Genomic DNA, 16,992 nt, shown 5'->3' with positions numbered 1-16,992 from the left:
AAAGTAAGCAATGGTCAAATAAAAAGAAAAACCTAGATAATATGCAGTTCAGAGTCTGTAAATCAGATCAGACTTAGTCATGTAATGCATCTTCGTCTACTGACTTGTATTTAAATGAAAGTAAACTGACTATGGGCTTTGGGCAGTGGTTGATCAGGGATCAGTATGAAGTGGTCTATATCCACAACAGTGCCAACACAACAGGCACCCATATTACTCTTGCTGCGAATTAAAGGATGTCTGTCTTCTTCCAGCTGTAAAACTATGGTGCAGTCAACCTTCATGTCTGTCCTTGACTATGGAGATATCCTGTATTGACATGTTACCCCATCAGCACCCCAGCACTAAAACCTTGTGTATCATAGTGCACTTCTTTATCATAAATGAGAAATGTTGTCCTCATGGTTCTCTGTATCACATGGTGGGTTGGACTTCCCTACAATCAAGAAGAAAAGCTCTTATAAAGCTCTACTGTTGAAGCTTCCAAACTTCCTCACATATCTGGTGTTTATGATTCAGTTCAATTAAAATTCCTCGTTTCTTAGTTCCTTGTATTGTGTCATTGTGTTGTCTTTGTTTTGTTAATTGTGTTCTTGTGATTGTTTTTTTTTTTTTTTGTCTTGTCCCAGGTCTCTCTTGGAAATTGAGATCTTAATTTCAAACAGACTTAAGATTGAATAAAATGAAAAGTGAATTTCCAGTGTCATCCTGGACTTACCTGATAAGTCATTATATTTTCACTGACAACATCTAAAAGAAATTCTAATAATTCAATGAATTCATTTGCATCATTCTGTTCATGCAGCCTTCTGAAAATAAACCTCAATGATGTACAAATGAATTGATTCTTGACCATTTTTTAAAGTTAACTTGTAGAAATTGAAACTTGCCCTCCATCTGAGGGATGTGAAGATTTGATTGAATCATTTTTTTCTAATTTTCTTGTTAGATTCATATGTTTTGTATGCTGAATGTTGGAATCCATCATCATGGTGAACATCATAATTGTTTACACTGTTCTCAGCTATAGTGAGTCATTAGTTACACTTCACATGACTATGGAATGTGAGTTATGTCATCTGTTTGTGAAAGCAACTTAGAACGGCTAAACTACCTTGAAAAGTTTGGTTTGATTATATTTCATACAACTCTCTATTCTGTCAACAGTCCAATAAATGTAAAAAGGCAGTATAAATGTATCTTGAAAAAAAAATACAAATAAAAACTTATTGCCTGGTTTTACTGTGACAATGTCTCAGTTCAGTTATGCGATGGGTTGTCTCATTTAAGCTAGTTTCAAGTCTGCAAGTTACTTTCATCCTATGGGAAAAAAAATAGAAATTTACAGGTAGAAAAACATTCACAACTGTCAACGAAATGAAAATTAGTCAATAAGTTACATGTGTAAAGTGTATGTACTTTGTAGGTTACAAGTCAAAACATATGTATGGTCTGTTAAAGTCTAACATATTAAAACTCTGTTCAATGTAAATCTTCAAGGTTTCACAAACCAAAGTGAGTTGGAGTGGGCTTCAGCTCCCTGTGACTCTTAAGACAATGAAGGAGTTAGAAAATGGATGAATGAACTGACATCAATTTCATGTTTTAAGAATAGAAATATATGTAATAACACTGGGAAGGCAAAGCTGTTTTTCATTATATAACTATCTCAGCATTCTGTCTGAAAAATGCTGCACACACCAGTGTTGACAGTATATCCAAAAACATGGAAGATTTGAATGACAAATTTCCATTATATTTACACATACTCATTTAACCGGAGGCATATTGGACTTGTCTAAAGAACCCTACATCCACTGGACATCCTTGTTAGAACCAGTCAGTCTATGGCATTGTGTTGTCTTCATTGTGTGTAGTCCAGTGAATCCAGGCCAGGTTTTAGTCACTGGCTCATTAGTGTCTTCAGCAGCTTTAGTGGCTCCTTTGTAGCTTGGAGATTAGCAGTCAGACATCCATCACAGCCTGTTAGAGACTTGTTACTCCCTCCATACCCCACCCCTCCCTAAACACCAGCTGGGCCTGACACTCCATGACCTACCCAACAGATTTGCACGCATGAACATGTGTCACCTACAGTTAGCGGCACAGCACATGATCAGTATATTGTGCATTGTGTGTATGGGCACACTTGTGTGAATCATGTCCAAACTTATACTAGACAGGAGTTCAGTCTGAAAATAGTACTGGTTTAAAATTTGCAAGTTGATGTGTTACTCTAGGTACCAGTGATTTTGAAAACTTATCTGATGACAAAACACTGCACACTATTAGTTATCACAATAAGTATGAAAAACATACTAGAGTTTGGTTTGGAGGTCTCAGGACTGCTTCTCTACTATCTGCAGATGATGTGGTTCTGTTGGCTTCATGTTCTTGTTCACAGCCGAGTGTGAAGTAGCGTCAGCACGTTCAAGTTTGAGGCCACAGTTCTCTGCGGTGGATTGCTCCCTTCAAGCTTGAGAGAGTTTCTAACCCAAGTGAAGCAGATTAAGATACTGGAGGTAACAGTTTATGAACTATAATCTTGAGTCTCTGCTTTTTACTTTGCTGAATCTACAATTCTGCAACTGGCCTAAGGTTGACTAGAGTCCACCTGTGATAAATTCAATTGATTGGACATGATTTGGAGAGACATACCTTTTACCTAGGAGATGGTTCTGTCTGGCCACTCTGCCATAAAACCAAGATCAGTGGAGTGTTGCAGTGATGGCTGTCCCTCTGGAAGTTTCTCTCATCTCCACACAGGATCTCTGGAATTAGCAAAAACTTTGAAAATCTTGTTTTTCCTTTATGATTATGTGGCACTGAATGTAGACTGATGAGGGATAAACACACCAACTCAAACTGAGTCACAGCTGGGTTACTCATTCACCAGATGTTCTTTATGTACCCATACATAATGTAAAATGAATGCAAGCTGTGCTAAAATACAGCATGACACATGTTAAACTCTGCAAAAGGAACAGAACACTGTAGCAGCCCTGTTCCGTCCTTGAGAGGTTCCTCCCTAATCTGTAATAGATAAAGATGAAGTGGTAAACCACACAAGGATGGAGTAAATGTTGTGAATTGACACCACCTATTAGTAAGCCATTGTGTCACCTGAAGGACAATGTACCTTGCATCTGTGAAGTCATGATCTGTTTAGCCCAGATATATCTATTTTTTGTGGCTCAGGAGGTAGACTGGGTCGCCCACAAATGGGTCAGTGGTCAGTAAGCATTTTATATGCTTTATTAATGTGTGTGTGTGAATGAGTGAAAGTCACCTGTGGTGTAAAGCAGAACAAGGCAGACATGACTGAGGACTGTGTAGTGAGATGGAAAAACACTGGGCTTACCTGGCTCATATGCTTTTTCCTACTTTGATGAACAAACTGGCAGCACCACCTTAACTCTAATCATAGTTCAATCATGAGTCATGCAAAATGTAATTAAATCTAGTGGTAAACTCCTCTTTATTTCAGATTATGTGTTTACATGGTGTATTTGCAATTTGTTGATGTTGGAGTGAAGGAGAGAACTGTCAGTCATCTATTGTTAAGTACAGCTTGTTGGAATGACTTTCAAATAAATGCCAATTGAGGCCCACTGAGCAAAATGAAAATTGTTGAGACTGCTTTGCCAGGTTGTGGTTCCATGACTTGGCAGACATAGAGCGGTGTTAGAAGGTGCCAGAGCACTTACCCACTTCACTAATACTAGAATTCCAGTATTAGGGATTAGATTTGGGCACAAGCCCAGAAATGTGAATTCTTTGGGCAACAAAAGCATTGGTTCAAAGACTGCCCAACATGACCCAAGCCTCTGAATCATAAAAGCTTCAGGGGATGAATAAGAAACTGCACATTTCTGGTTTAAGGGCAATGAAAATGATGCACTGTGTGATAAACTATTTTGCTTGTAGTTTTATTCTGTCTAAACTGCGAGGTTCAGATTACACTGGGGAAAAATATTACTCCTCTAGATTTTATTTAAGCATGTGTCGTTGGGGCAGTGTCTCAAATATCCTTCGACTTTAAACAAATAACTGATAATGTTATTAAAGTCATCTCAGTTTGGGTTTTAGCTGTGTTGCAGTCTGGAGGTATGGAGTTTAAGGTAGGGTCCATAGGGTCTAATGAAAAAAAAAATGGAACAAAAAACACTATTAGGAGATGAATAGTTGCACTGGGGAAATGAATAATCCAAGGTTTGAAGGACCGGGACAGCTAGACTATCTTAGAGCACATCCCACCTGACATTAGGTGAGAGGCGGGGTACGCCCTGGACAGGTTGGCAGCCAGCCATTCCCTCTCGTTTTCACGCCTACGAGCAATTTAGGGTCACCAACCTGTGTGTGTCTGGAGTGTGGAAGGAAGCCGGAGTATGCAAAAATTCACATTAAACTCGCTATATGTTTGCCCTCTGGCGGTAATTCAGCACGTTCAAGAAAGCTACTGTATGTGACATGTTCTTATCTCGCGCGATTTAATATGTCTGTTATCAGGAAAAAAATCGTCTTTACATTGCTATGAGATGTTTAAGCTCATCTGTACTTAAAAAAAAACACAGTACCAAGTACCTTATGTCGCCACTGTGCTAACGGAACCACCGAGAGAGCCAGGCTTGGGCAAACCAGCCACAGTAACACATTTCACACCGTTCCACATTGTCCGCGACACCGGAAGCTACTTTACCTGGCCTAATAATTTGCTCTCCGCAGTGTTGTCTAACAGGCAAATTAAGTCCTATACAGAGGAAAAGTGCCGGGGCAACTCAACTACATAGCTACGATCGAATTAATATGTGTATGTTGATAAGTGTTGGCTCACTTTTCCGAGCGTGCTCAGTCTATGCATGTTGATTTCGGGGCAGAGTTAGCTGATAGTCGTACGTCGCCTCCTGTAAGACAGTGCGAGGGACAAAAATAACCCCGTGGGCCGGGGATAGCGTTTCTATTATCTTTTGGTTTTCAAGCTGTCAGACCCTGCCATCGTTTTATCCTTCTGTCTATCGTAAAAGCTGTCTTCTTGGGAAAAGTTTACAGGACTATTCCACTAGAGACATTATGTAGCTCACAGTTAACAGAATCAAGTACTCTCATCATGGTGGTTAGCTAACGTTGGCTACGAAGCTAGGACAATCCTTTCAACTTGCTTGCTGATAGATTAGCTTACGACAGCTAACTTCGCTATGTGAACTAACTAAGCTGGGAAAGTGGCGATTAAGGAACTGCCTGCAACTCCCTGGTTGGTGGACATTTATTTACATTTACTAGCAGATGCTGCTTATTGATCTTTGGGTTGTTACTACTCGTAACTACATTGCTATTGCAGTAAAGTACAGTTGTGTCATCTAGCTAATGTTAGCTACAAAAGTTGCTACCAAAGTAGCTAACTTAGACTGAATGCAGAGGCAGATATAATTGCTTGTAAAACTAACTACCTTCAAATTAGACATTTAATAAATGAAACATGCACCAGATCCATTCATAGGTAACGTAACAGTCTAGTATTGCTTTTTTAGTCCAGCCATACACATAAACCGTCTGAAACATGATCTAATAGTCTTCAGTTGTTCTTATTTTCATTTAAACAGGCATACTTACAGCATTTAAATTGTTTAAATATAAATATATGGCCGCAGTTTAACGGACACATTTGATGGGTAATATTCCTGGGTTATAAAGCGTTCCCGAACTAAGTTTCTCCAACACTGTATTTAATGGGCTCATGGATTATGATTATAATTTTGCAACAACACAGCTCAGCTATTAATGACATTGTTTAAGAAAAAAAAGACATTGTATCTGACATTATTCAACAAAACTTTAAAGTATTTTTTTGGCTACAGTTTCGGCTCAAGAGATTCGCTGAAGTAGTTGAAACGTTAATAAATTGAATCTCCATCTCGTGGGATAAAACCTACAGTTAAACGACACATTTGAAAACGTACACTTAGTCCATACCCATGTTTCTAACCAGTCACATTTCAGCCTCACACTCCATGTTTTGTTTTTTGTTTAATCTCATTAGGAACTGATTAAGTAATTGATTAATCAATAAGCAGCAAAATCAAATTAATAACAGATTTGATTAAAGCAGAACTACATCATTATACATTTGGTTTAGGCTACCTTCTTTTTGTATCATTGCAAATTGAATATCTTTGGGATTCTTTATTGGTCAGGAAAAAACTGCAAGTTTGAAGACACCTCCTTTCTTTATCCCAAAAATATTTATTCATATTCCTTCTCTGGCTGCTTGAGATACACATGTCAACATTTATAATATACATAATGTGCTCAGGTAAGACTCTGCATTATTCCTTGAGGTGTTGCAGGTTGTTCTCATGTGCCCATGGAGAAGACAGCCTTTGAGGGGTGGCTGGAGTCAGTCTCTGCCACTTTCCTTACTCTAAATGACCAGCAGCGCAACCAGTCTCTGGACCACCTCATATCTTTAAGTGGTGCCGTCCAGCTCCGTCATCTGTCTAATGGGCTGGAGACACTGCTCAAGCGTGACTTTCTGCGCCTTCTTCCTCTGGAGTTGGCCTTCTACCTGCTACGCTGGCTGGACCCTCAGACCCTGCTCACTTGCTGCCTGGTCTGCAAGCAGTGGAATAAGGTAAATATCATGCTTTCTGATGTCTGGTAGTGTAATGGTGTGCTTGTCATTTGTTCTAAATGTTTCCTCATGTCTTACATGGGATAAATAATGTGACCTATAAAATATGGTGACAACTGAAATGATAATTCTGGTATTTTTAACCCTGTTTTCAAAGTTTTGGGGTGTAAATGATTGATAGGGATAGTGGTGCAGCGTTGAGCAAGAACAGCATACCTGGCAATCACTAACAGACTCCATTGACAAAATTAGTAATTTTACCCAGCAGAACATTGGAGTTGCTGGAGTCTGCTGCCTTGATGTTTGTATGTTGTTTTTTGTATGTCTGTTGCTTAGCTTTGGTTCATATCAGAGGCTAGAGGGTAGGGGGGTGAATTGGTTGGTTCAAAGAATATAAAGGAAAGGAGGAGTGGATAAAGAAAAAAAGAATTACTGAATTAGCTTCTTTTGTGTGTGACATAATGCTGTAAAGCATTGATTTACTTTAAGCAAATGTTACGTGGTCTAACAACAGACACTGGGGGCGCAGAGTGGGAATTAAAGAAGCACCATTTTCCCTCCAAGTCCATGTACAATCAAAATGATTTTTGAAGCTGTTATTTTAAGGTAAATAGTTTCATAACATTGCTTTAAAGGCAAAGCCTCAAATGTCAGTTTCAGTATATTAACACCACATTTATAAAACAACAAAGAAACTAGCATGTTCTGTGGAGCAGCTCACCCTCTCTGTTTTTGAAAGTACTTGTTACTCAAACGTCCATCTCCTTGTAGGTGATAAACTCATGTACAGAGGTGTGGCAGGGTGTGTGTCGGGAGCTGGGTTGGAGGATTGATGAGTCCATTCAGGATGCATCACACTGGAAGGGGGTCTATCTGAAGGCTAAACTGCGCATGATGCAGCTTAAGGATCAAGAGGCCTTTGAGACATCATCCCTCATTGGCCATAGTGCTCGAGTATATGCCCTCTACTATAAGGATGGCCTCCTGTGCACAGGTACACTGTCACTCTGGTTTATTTTCAATGTTGGAAAGACACTGTTACAATATAATCTTCTATCTTTATTATATAATGCCACAACATTATAACAACAACAAAACTCACTTACAGACAAAGTATATTTGACCAAAGATCTGTGGGTGGCACTGGAACAAGCCAGATCTATGGAGGTCTCACTCCACAACCCACAGGACCCAAAAGATCAGCTATGTCCATAATGTCCCAGAGAGACACCAAAAGACACCCCCAGTGATGGGTCAGAGCTGTTGGGCAGTACATGTCAAATAATGTATGAATGATGACATGTTATGTATGATGATATGTCTATATATAGCTAAAACTTTAAACTCTTAAGTGGTTTTAATGTTGTGTTTGATCAGTGTATTTGTAATCATTATTTGTAATCAGCCCCTTTTCAGAAACATGCCCATACTGAGACATGGATACACTTTTACCACAAACTTCTAAAACTTTTAAATTAATAAAATGTGAACAAGGGCTTGCTAATAGATATTGAACCATTCAGATGGAGCTCCGACCTAGGTTCGACGCGTGTCACTGTGACAGACTGGAGAGATTTGTCTGTAGAGTGATATGTCAGAGCTTGCAGAAACAACATGGATATCTTCTTGTTTTTCAGGATCTGATGACCTCTCAGCCAAATTATGGGACGTGCGCACTGGGCAGTGCATTTATGGAATTCAGACACACACCTGCGCCACAGTGAAATTTGACGAACAGAAGCTGGTAACTGGGTCCTTCGACAACACTATTGCATGCTGGGAGTGGAGCACAGGGGCTAAAATCCAACAGTTCCGTGGCCACACAGGAGCAGGTTGGTGTAAATGCTAAGCAGATATCTGTTCTGGGTTCATTTGTACAGTATATTTCATCTCTGGTATGTACTGTTTTTAAGCATAATGGTATATACACCCACGCATACATAGTATGCCAACAAAAATCCAAATCAGCCAAATGAGATGACATCAGATTTGTTGGGAGTATTTCAACAGCTCAAACCATAAACTCTTTCAGCCATTCCCCAATATTTCAAAATACATGAAATCATTTAATGTTATGACCTTCCATATTCCTTTTTCACTATTTAATTTAAAAAGACAAACACTTGTGTCTGCTCAGTCTTCAGTGTGGACTACAATGATGAGCTCGATGTGCTTGTCAGTGGCTCTGCAGACTTTACCGTGAAGGTCTGGGCTTTGTCTGCTGGTGCCTGTCTCAACACTCTGACTGGACACACTGAGTGGGTCACCAAGGTCAGCTCAGTTTTAGTTTTTGATTGGAGTTCAACCTTGAAAAACTTGATGTGTTTTGAAATGTGTATCCTGTTGTTATCTGCTCCACAGGTGATACTACAGAAAAGTGAAGTAGAATCTATGGTGCACAGTCCCGGTGACTATATTCTCTTAAGTGCTGATAAGTATGAAATTAAGGTAATACTTGTGTTTTCAATTTTGAAGAGTAAAGAAACTGAATAATTTGAAGCTTAGACCTTTGTGTTGGTGTTATAGCAAACACTGTGTCTCCTCTGCAGGTCTGGCCTTTAGGGAGAGAGATCAACTGTAAGTGTTTGAAGACACTGTCAGTGTCAGAGGACCGCAGCATCAGCCTTCAGCCTCGCCTGCAGTTTGATGGACGCTACATCGTCTGCAGCTCTGACCTTGGAGTTTATCAGTGGGACTTTGCCAGTTTTAAGGTTCTCAGGTAAAAGAGTATACATGACAAAATATGTCTCTCTGTGACTATTAAGCAATGAAACCTATAACTGTTGTACATTACTTAAGTTGTGGAATTAAAACAGTTCATTCTTAAATTGTACTATGTAGCAACTGTAACTTTTCTAGAGCAGATGTTGCAGTCATTATTAATTAAGTAAACTTTTAAAATAAAAAATATTTAAACAGCCTGATGACAAAACTACAGACACAATACAAAAATGTGTCCACTGATTAGTCAGGTTCACTGTGTCCTGATTTGCAGAAACCACGTTTGTCAAACCCAAAAAATAGACATTTTTTCCCCATACGAGTTTCACCTCATTCATCACAGTCAGGAACACTGGTAATCCATGTATTATGTACTGTGCCATCCAGACTTCATAGAATCATAGTTACATACTTAATTCCCGTTTGGAGTGATTGAGAGTGTGACCTATAGTATTTAGGTCACAGGTAAGTGAGTGAGTAAAAACCAAACTGTGACACCACTGGTATAGACAGCGTGGATGATTAAACGTGTGAGAGCTGACTGAGAAACTCACCCAAAACAGGTAGGGAGACAATGAAGCTATGTGAGGGCATTTTCAAACTATAACAGTGCTAAGTTCTTTTTTTAAAGAAAGTACTAGCTCACGTTTGTTCAGTATAAAGTTGCATATTATCATTAATCACACCCACCAACCACAGCCATAATATCACAGAACAAGATGGCAGATTCTTGTCTTGTTCCTACCTTTTTATCATTATTCATGACAGGTTAGGTCCAGCTGCAGTCCAATATATATGCTATTGGCAACTGGCTCAGTCCATCCCTGTTTTTTTGTTTTTTGGGAGAGATTTTTGTCATTTAATTTTGCTAATTTAATGGTCTGCCTCCTTGAGAATTCAACTTGGTAAATAATTAACCTGTAATGCACAATTCAGAGTGCTAATAGGAATAGGGTCATCTAATGCCCATCTTTATTGGTTTCTGTGTGATCGATGAGTGCTGAAAAGCAACATCCTGCAGTACCCAAAGCATTAGCACGTGTGCTACACCTGTGCTACTCCTACTCCTGTTGTGTGCGTCAACCTAACCTGACGTGTCTCTAATTCTGTTACAGCCACACGATTGGTTCAGTGCGGCGCTATTCTCATTATCATTGGCTTTTCATATTCAGAACACAGGTGGAATGAGTCCTATGACCATGCCATTTATGTCTGTCGAGGAGAGGTTCTATTGTGATATAATTTTATCTCCCAGCCCTATAAGTAAACACTACAGGGTTTCCCCATTGTATTGCAAGTCTGACAGTGTGATGGGCTTAAGCATCAAGGAGTTTTTTACATGTATTTTTAAGATATTTTAAAAAAAGCTACTCTCTTTCCTGTCTTTCCTACTCTCTGTGTGCCTATCTCTTGGGGTGCGCATGAGAGTGTGCTGCATGTGTGTCTAAGGACTGGGCTCACTGGCCAATCACTGTACATATGTAATCGGCCTAACAACCACAGTCACCACAAAGTCACCCCATCACAACACACATTATCTTAAGGCACTTTACAGAGTAAGGTTGTGACCTTAAAATTTAATAGAGAGAAACCCAGCAGTTCCCAAAACAATTGTGGAATAGGAAGAAACCTCTGACAGAAGCTGACACAGGGTGGGAGGCTGTTTGTGGCAGCAGCAGTGTAGCAAAATAACAGCAACAATGACAGCAGCACCAAATTATAATAATAATAATTATTATTATTTTTATAGTGCAGAGTGAGGACAGGGAGAGAGAGGACAGAAGGGGAATCACAAACCTATGGGAGAACGAAAACATAAAAAGTGCTCAGGGCAGCATGGGAGCCTTGGTCTACAGCAGCATGACTAAAGATGGTTGAGGGCTCACCAGTGGAACTTTGTTGTTATATGATAATATGATCATACTGTGCTCCTAATTCAGCATGTTTTGTTGTTCCCAGGGTGATAAAAATGCAGGACCCAGCCAACCTATCTCTGCTCAGCTTTGGCGAAGTGTTTGCGCTCCTTTTTGACAACCACTTCCTGTATGTGATGGACCTGAGGACAGAGGTGATCTCAGGCCGCTGGCCTCTACCAGCCTACAGAAAATCCAAGCGAGGATCCAGCTTCCTGGCTGGCGTGACCTCCTGGCTTAATGGCCTGGATGGGGGCAATGACTCTGGACTGGTTTTTGCCACCAGTATGCCGGACCATAGCATTCACTTAGTACTGTGGAAGGAGAATGGATAGAAGCAAGCAAGGACTCCAAACCCCAGACTGCAAGAATATGAAACCCCATCATGTCTGCTCTGGAATATATAAACGTTAACAGCCAAGATAGATCATGCATGGACCAAAACATTTTGTTTTTATCTGTTTCTTCCTCAGCATAGAGTCCTTCTCTGGACACAAACATGAATATTCACAGATGGAAATGAAAGTCGAACTAAGAAAGATGATGATAACTGATGTGTTACACTCAGTACCAGAAAAGTACTTGCTCTTGATTTCAGTAGAAAGCATAAAAACCTCTCACTGGTCTTCTGATCTTGGACAGAGAGAGACAGAAAGAAAACATTTCTTGACTTCTTGAATCCCAAAATGTATTAGCAACAACTAAAAACATCATCAAAGGTTCCAAAATAAAACACAACCATAGAAATTCTCCTGTAATAGCCTTTAACATGGAAGTGTAAATGTTTTTGGCAAATTTGCTCTGTGATCAGTTTAGCACTGTGCAGTGTGAATTTGAAGCCAAACTAGTAATTGGGTGCCAACTTTGGCCACTGACCTTCTCTTAACAGGATAAGACTGTCAAATGTGCCCAGAACATGCCTAATGCCAAGTTGGTCATTGAGCTTATTTGCAGAAACATTGGTTTCCTTGAAGAAAAGCAGGGTTGCCTTAAATACAGTAGCTGTAAATAATGGAGAACATCTCCTTTGATGTAAGCTTGTGACGTCAACTGAGATATTCCCTGAGGTTTTTACGGACTATTCCAGAGGAAGCTGCGTACTGGATCATATGTTAAAAAGTGGTTTGGTACATTGTTGTGTACCATGTGAAACATTGTGAGGTTCCGTGTAATTCCAGTAAGGGATATCTGGTTTAAATGTCAGCTTGAGAAATGTGATGTGCCTTTTCAGTTCATTTGATGTTACAAACTAGAAATCCTTGATAGCTCTGGCACATTGCAGTAAAGTGATGACTGCATTGTAAATCTTACTTTTATGTTGAATTTTCCATATTTACTGTGCTCTAACAGTCTAAGATGTCTGTAATTTTATAGTTATCTACCTGACCTGACTTGCTCAGTGGATTGCTTTTATGAATCATTGACTGTGTTAAACATCAGGTTTATTTTTCTAAAGACCTCAATGTATTGCACAGCAGGTGAAGTGACTTGACAGTTGGTTCTGTGCAAAATTACTATTTTAGACTTGGTTTTCCTGGCATAACAAAAACTCTGTGAAACCATGCCTTGTTCTTTGTATCAGTTTTAACATCATGTCTAAATTTGTTTTTCTGTTTCTACAACACTGAAACTTTATCCCATCATTTTCATTGAAGTCTGCCTTTGCTTTGGCAGTCCACAGATCACAACAAAATGTATTCATATGCACCAAAACTCGTCTATGATATATTTGTTTTTCTCGTATACCAACTCTAACCTGTCTCACATGGATAATTGTACCCAGCAGATGTACAGACTGTTCTTAGTTTAAGTTTTTCAAATCTAATTAAAATACCACCAAAATGCTGTGTTCTTTACTGTTACTGTCCTCACAGCAGCACTCTGTTAAATTTGAAAATACAGTAATATGACTATATAAAGAGATAAATTGAAATTCAGCTGGACATAGTAATTGCCATTCCTTCCAAACACTGCAGTGTTATTATTCCATAAAGTCTTCTACTAAGAGGGACAATTTTTTGGCCTAAGGTAGAAGGACATTTACTCATTCATTATCTATACCGCTTATCCATTAAGGGACGCTGGGGGCTGGAGTCTATCCCAGCTGACATTAGGTGAGCGGTGGTACACCCTGTAGAGATCGCCTGTCCACCGCAGGGCCAACACATAGAGACAAACAACCATTCATCCAAAGGCAATTTAGAGCCTAACATGCATGGCTTTAGACAGTGGGAGGAAGGGGGAGTACCTAGAGAACCCACACAGGCACAGGGAGAACATGCAAGCTCTACACAGAAAATCCCCGGGCGAACCAGGGCTTGAACCTATAACCTTCTTGCTGTGGCAACAGTGCTAACCACCGCACCATCATGCTGCTCAGGTAGAAGAATGTGATTGAACAATTCATGTTACATGAATGTTCAGTTCAACTCTGAGTGATGATACAGAGTGCGAAGTTAATAACTTTTGTGATATTTCTGTTTTGTGTAATTGAAAATTGCAAGTCAGTGCTGTCTGAGAAAGCAGTCCACAGCAGCAATGACATCATCATCAGCATCACTGTCATAATGGTGACCAGTGAGCTTCATCTCGGGGAAGAGGTAGTAGTCTGACAGTATCAAGTCAGGTGTCAGGTGTTAGAAGAGTTCAAATCCACAGTCAGCAGATGACTGCACAAAGGCCAACATCCCTTATGTTGTCCACTTGGCATTCCCATCAACAAAACGTCAGCTTAGTACAGTGCAGCCTCACAGAACCGCAAGCATGGATGTAGGCTCTTAGTTTTCAAATTCCACTAGAAACATATCTGAATTACAACAGTGCCAGTAACATAAATCTGGGAGAGAAGACTAGAGATTCAACTGCACAAGAAGGTGAAAAGACACATGACAGACCTGTTACCTATCATCACTCTCCAGAAAATTCTGCAGCAGATGCTGTGGAGATAAATACTTGAGATGTTGTTCATGTTGGAAGCAGCAAAGTGGTGAGGGTGTTTCCCTTCTTTACAACACAGTTGACACTGCTGCTGCATCTAGTTTGCCAGAACATGAAACATTACTTTATGTGTTAGAGGATGGTGACATTGTAACTTTCCACACAGAGAGCATCTCTGAGATGGAGTTCTCCGGTCTAGATGATACCTTGCCTCTCTCTCAGGAGCTGATTATTGAAGCACCCTTGCCTCCTTCCATGGATATGGTGCAGGGAACAAAACGATCAGTAAAGAAAATTGTTGTGATTCATCGTAGACAGATTCTTAGAGAACTTTTTGTGAGGAAAGTATTATGGAGAATAACATCTACTTCGAAGTTATTTCCCGATGGAAAGCTTGAAAAGACTGTGGATGGGGATGTACTGTCAGAATTTTGAGAGAGAGAGTGATCTTGTGTCAGAGCCTGAGCATATGATCTTTTGTCATTCAGATTTTGAACGTGTTGACCATGAAGAATTGTTAGCAATCACAGATACTAACAACTGCCAGAGGGTTCCAACAGCAGTTAACATTGAGCACATCATGAGGGACCTTGCAGTGGAGTAACATGTCTACAGAGCTACAACCAAACCCCCCACACATACACACACACTGTTGCCTTGTTTAAGAAATATACTGTAAAGAGAAACTTTCTGCAGATATTATATGTATATATGTAGAGTCTGATCTGTGATGACAAGTCTCCTGCTGCTCCTACAACTCCTGCTGCTATAACTAGAAAATATTAGTACAGCTTCTAGTATTACTGCTGCTATTGCATTTACGACTTTAATCGTCATTACCATTATTACCTTGTTTGTATTATATTATGATATTATGATATTATTGTATTATACCACTTTACATTTTTACATGAATCTGCATTATGTCATGTGTTCCTGTCACTATTCTCTAGCCCCTCTCCCCCTCTCCCCCTCTTCCCCCCCCCCTCTCAGTCTCTTTCTCAACCCAACCGGTCGAGGCAGATGGCTGCCCACCCTGAGTCCGGTTCTGCTCGAGGTTTCTGCCTCTTAAAGGAAGTTTTTCCTTGTCACTGTCTCCTAGTGCTGCTCATGGTGGGATTTGTTGGGTTTTTCTCTGTAAATACCTATGTTAAAGAGTACGGTCTAGATCTACTCTATATGAAAAGGGCCTTGAGATGACTTTTGCTGTGATTCGATGCTATATAAATAAAACTGGATTGTATTAAATTGAAGACTTGTCATCAGATATTAAGAGACAACTGAGAGACAAGGCAATCTGACACTGCTCAGTTTGTTATTTTTTTTTGAGAGGAGATAAGGATGACATGAACATAGACATGCTTGACCTCCAAAGCTTTAAAGGCCAGACAAGATGAACAGATTTATTCATTTCTGTTTGTTCAGCTGCTGATGATATGAAACTACCATGGAGAGTCAGTGGGATTATTACTGATGGCACGCCTGCCATGACTGATCTGTAATAAAGTCAGTGAGGAAGGAGTCAACATCAGCAGGTTCTCTGCATGAAACATCTCAAATTTGATCATGTTATGAAAGCAATGGCAATTAATTTCATTCGCTCTAAAGCCCTGTTCCACTACCAGGTTCAGCTGCTCCTGCTCAACATTCAGGCTGAATATGGAGATGTACTATATAAATTATATATGGCAAAAAAGAGACAACCGATTCAGGAACTGTCAGATACTGTATGGTGGCAGATTTGGCATTTTTGGTTGACATAACAAAGCATCTGAATGCGTTGAACTTGAGTCTGGTGAGCCAGCTATATGCACATCCAGGCTTTTGGAAACCAAACTGTAACTTTTTCCGAGATACTAGTCTCAAACAGTGGGCGGCACGGTGGTGCAGTGGTTAGCACTGTTGCCTCACAGCAAGAAGGATCTCTCTTGGGGCTTCTCTCTCCACCATCAAAGACATGCACGTTAAGTTAAATGGTGACTCTAATAGGTGTGAATGTGAGTGTGAATAGTTATTTGTCTATATGTTGGTCCTGTGATGGACTGGCAATCTGTGCAGGGTGTACCCCACCTCCTGCCCAACGACAGCTGGGATAGGCTCCAACTCACAAAGCTTAACAGATAAGCAGTATAGATAATGGATGGATGGACTTGTCTCTGCCTCACTGTAGACCTATAGACTATAGACTCATGACCATAGGTGAGGGCTAGTACATAGACCAACTGGTAAAAACTCAAGAGAGAGCTTTGCCTTCTGGTTCAGCTCTCTCTTCATCTTAATGGTCTGGTACAACGTTGCTACTGCTGATGCTGTGCCAATCCAAATTATACTATTATTACTATTGGATTACTGAGGTATTACTGGGTAAGCAGAGTTTATTTGTAAATGGCTGAAGTAAAGCTAATGTTAAAGCTAGTTTGTATTTTTATATCTCCACACCAGCAACAGCTGTGGCTGGAGGTATTATTTTTTCAGGTTGCATATTTGTCTATCTGTCTGTCTGTCACATTCCTGAATGTGATATATCAGTAATATCTTGAGGGAATTTCATTACATCTGGCACAAACATGTTCTTGGATGACAGATTAGAATTTAGTGGTCAAAAGTCAAAGGTCATGGTCACTGTGGCCTCACAGAATATGTTTAGCATAATAGCATAATAAATCTAATAGAAAGCCACAGTGACGAGCTATTTGTGGAAAGCACGGTAAACATATAAACTCCTTAGCCTTAGGAAGAGAGAGAGGGGGAAAAAGTCGATAGAATCTCATCCTCTGCTGCTGTAACTGTGCC

General features: G+C 39.9%; 2 protein-coding genes and 1 long non-coding RNA gene across 4 annotated transcripts in view; 1 reads left to right on the top strand and 2 right to left on the bottom strand.

Moving 5' to 3' along the window:
• Positions 1-2,792, bottom strand: part of crb2a (crumbs cell polarity complex component 2a) — a 28,273-nt gene extending 25,481 nt beyond the window's left edge. The window contains exon 1 of the mRNA XM_051072711.1: positions 2,659-2,792. The gene's annotated coding sequence lies outside the window, so the exon portion shown is untranslated. The remainder of the gene's footprint in view (positions 1-2,658) is intronic.
• Positions 2,793-3,403: 611 nt separating this feature from the next.
• LOC127142774 (uncharacterized) lies at positions 3,404-4,680 on the bottom strand. Its single transcript, XR_007813822.1, has 3 exons — positions 4,585-4,680; positions 4,258-4,353; positions 3,404-4,137 (listed from the first exon to the last, which is right to left on the bottom strand). It is a non-coding gene; the product is annotated as an uncharacterized LOC127142774 (long non-coding RNA).
• A 243-nt stretch (positions 4,681-4,923) lies between these two features.
• On the top strand, positions 4,924-13,107 carry fbxw2 (F-box and WD repeat domain containing 2). Of its 2 annotated transcripts, none has more exons than XM_018699179.2 (8): positions 4,924-5,251; positions 6,345-6,628; positions 7,400-7,622; positions 8,266-8,460; positions 8,766-8,899; positions 8,990-9,076; positions 9,178-9,347; positions 11,309-13,107. In XM_018699179.2, exons 2-8 carry the CDS (start codon positions 6,362-6,364, stop codon positions 11,595-11,597), a joined length of 1,365 nt encoding a protein of 454 aa, XP_018554695.1. In that variant the 5' UTR covers positions 4,924-5,251; positions 6,345-6,361; the 3' UTR covers positions 11,598-13,107. The 2 variants fall into 2 exon arrangements, with proteins under 2 accessions (XP_018554695.1, XP_018554694.1); XM_018699178.2 differs by having other exon boundaries at positions 4,928-5,251; positions 6,336-6,628.
• Positions 13,108-16,992: the final 3,885 nt, after the last annotated feature.

Source organism: Lates calcarifer, linkage group LG9 (genome assembly GCF_001640805.2).
Source record: "Lates calcarifer isolate ASB-BC8 linkage group LG9, TLL_Latcal_v3, whole genome shotgun sequence".
NCBI classification, from domain to species: domain Eukaryota; kingdom Metazoa; phylum Chordata; class Actinopteri; family Centropomidae; genus Lates; species Lates calcarifer.
This window is presented reverse-complemented; position numbering and strand designations above follow the sequence as displayed.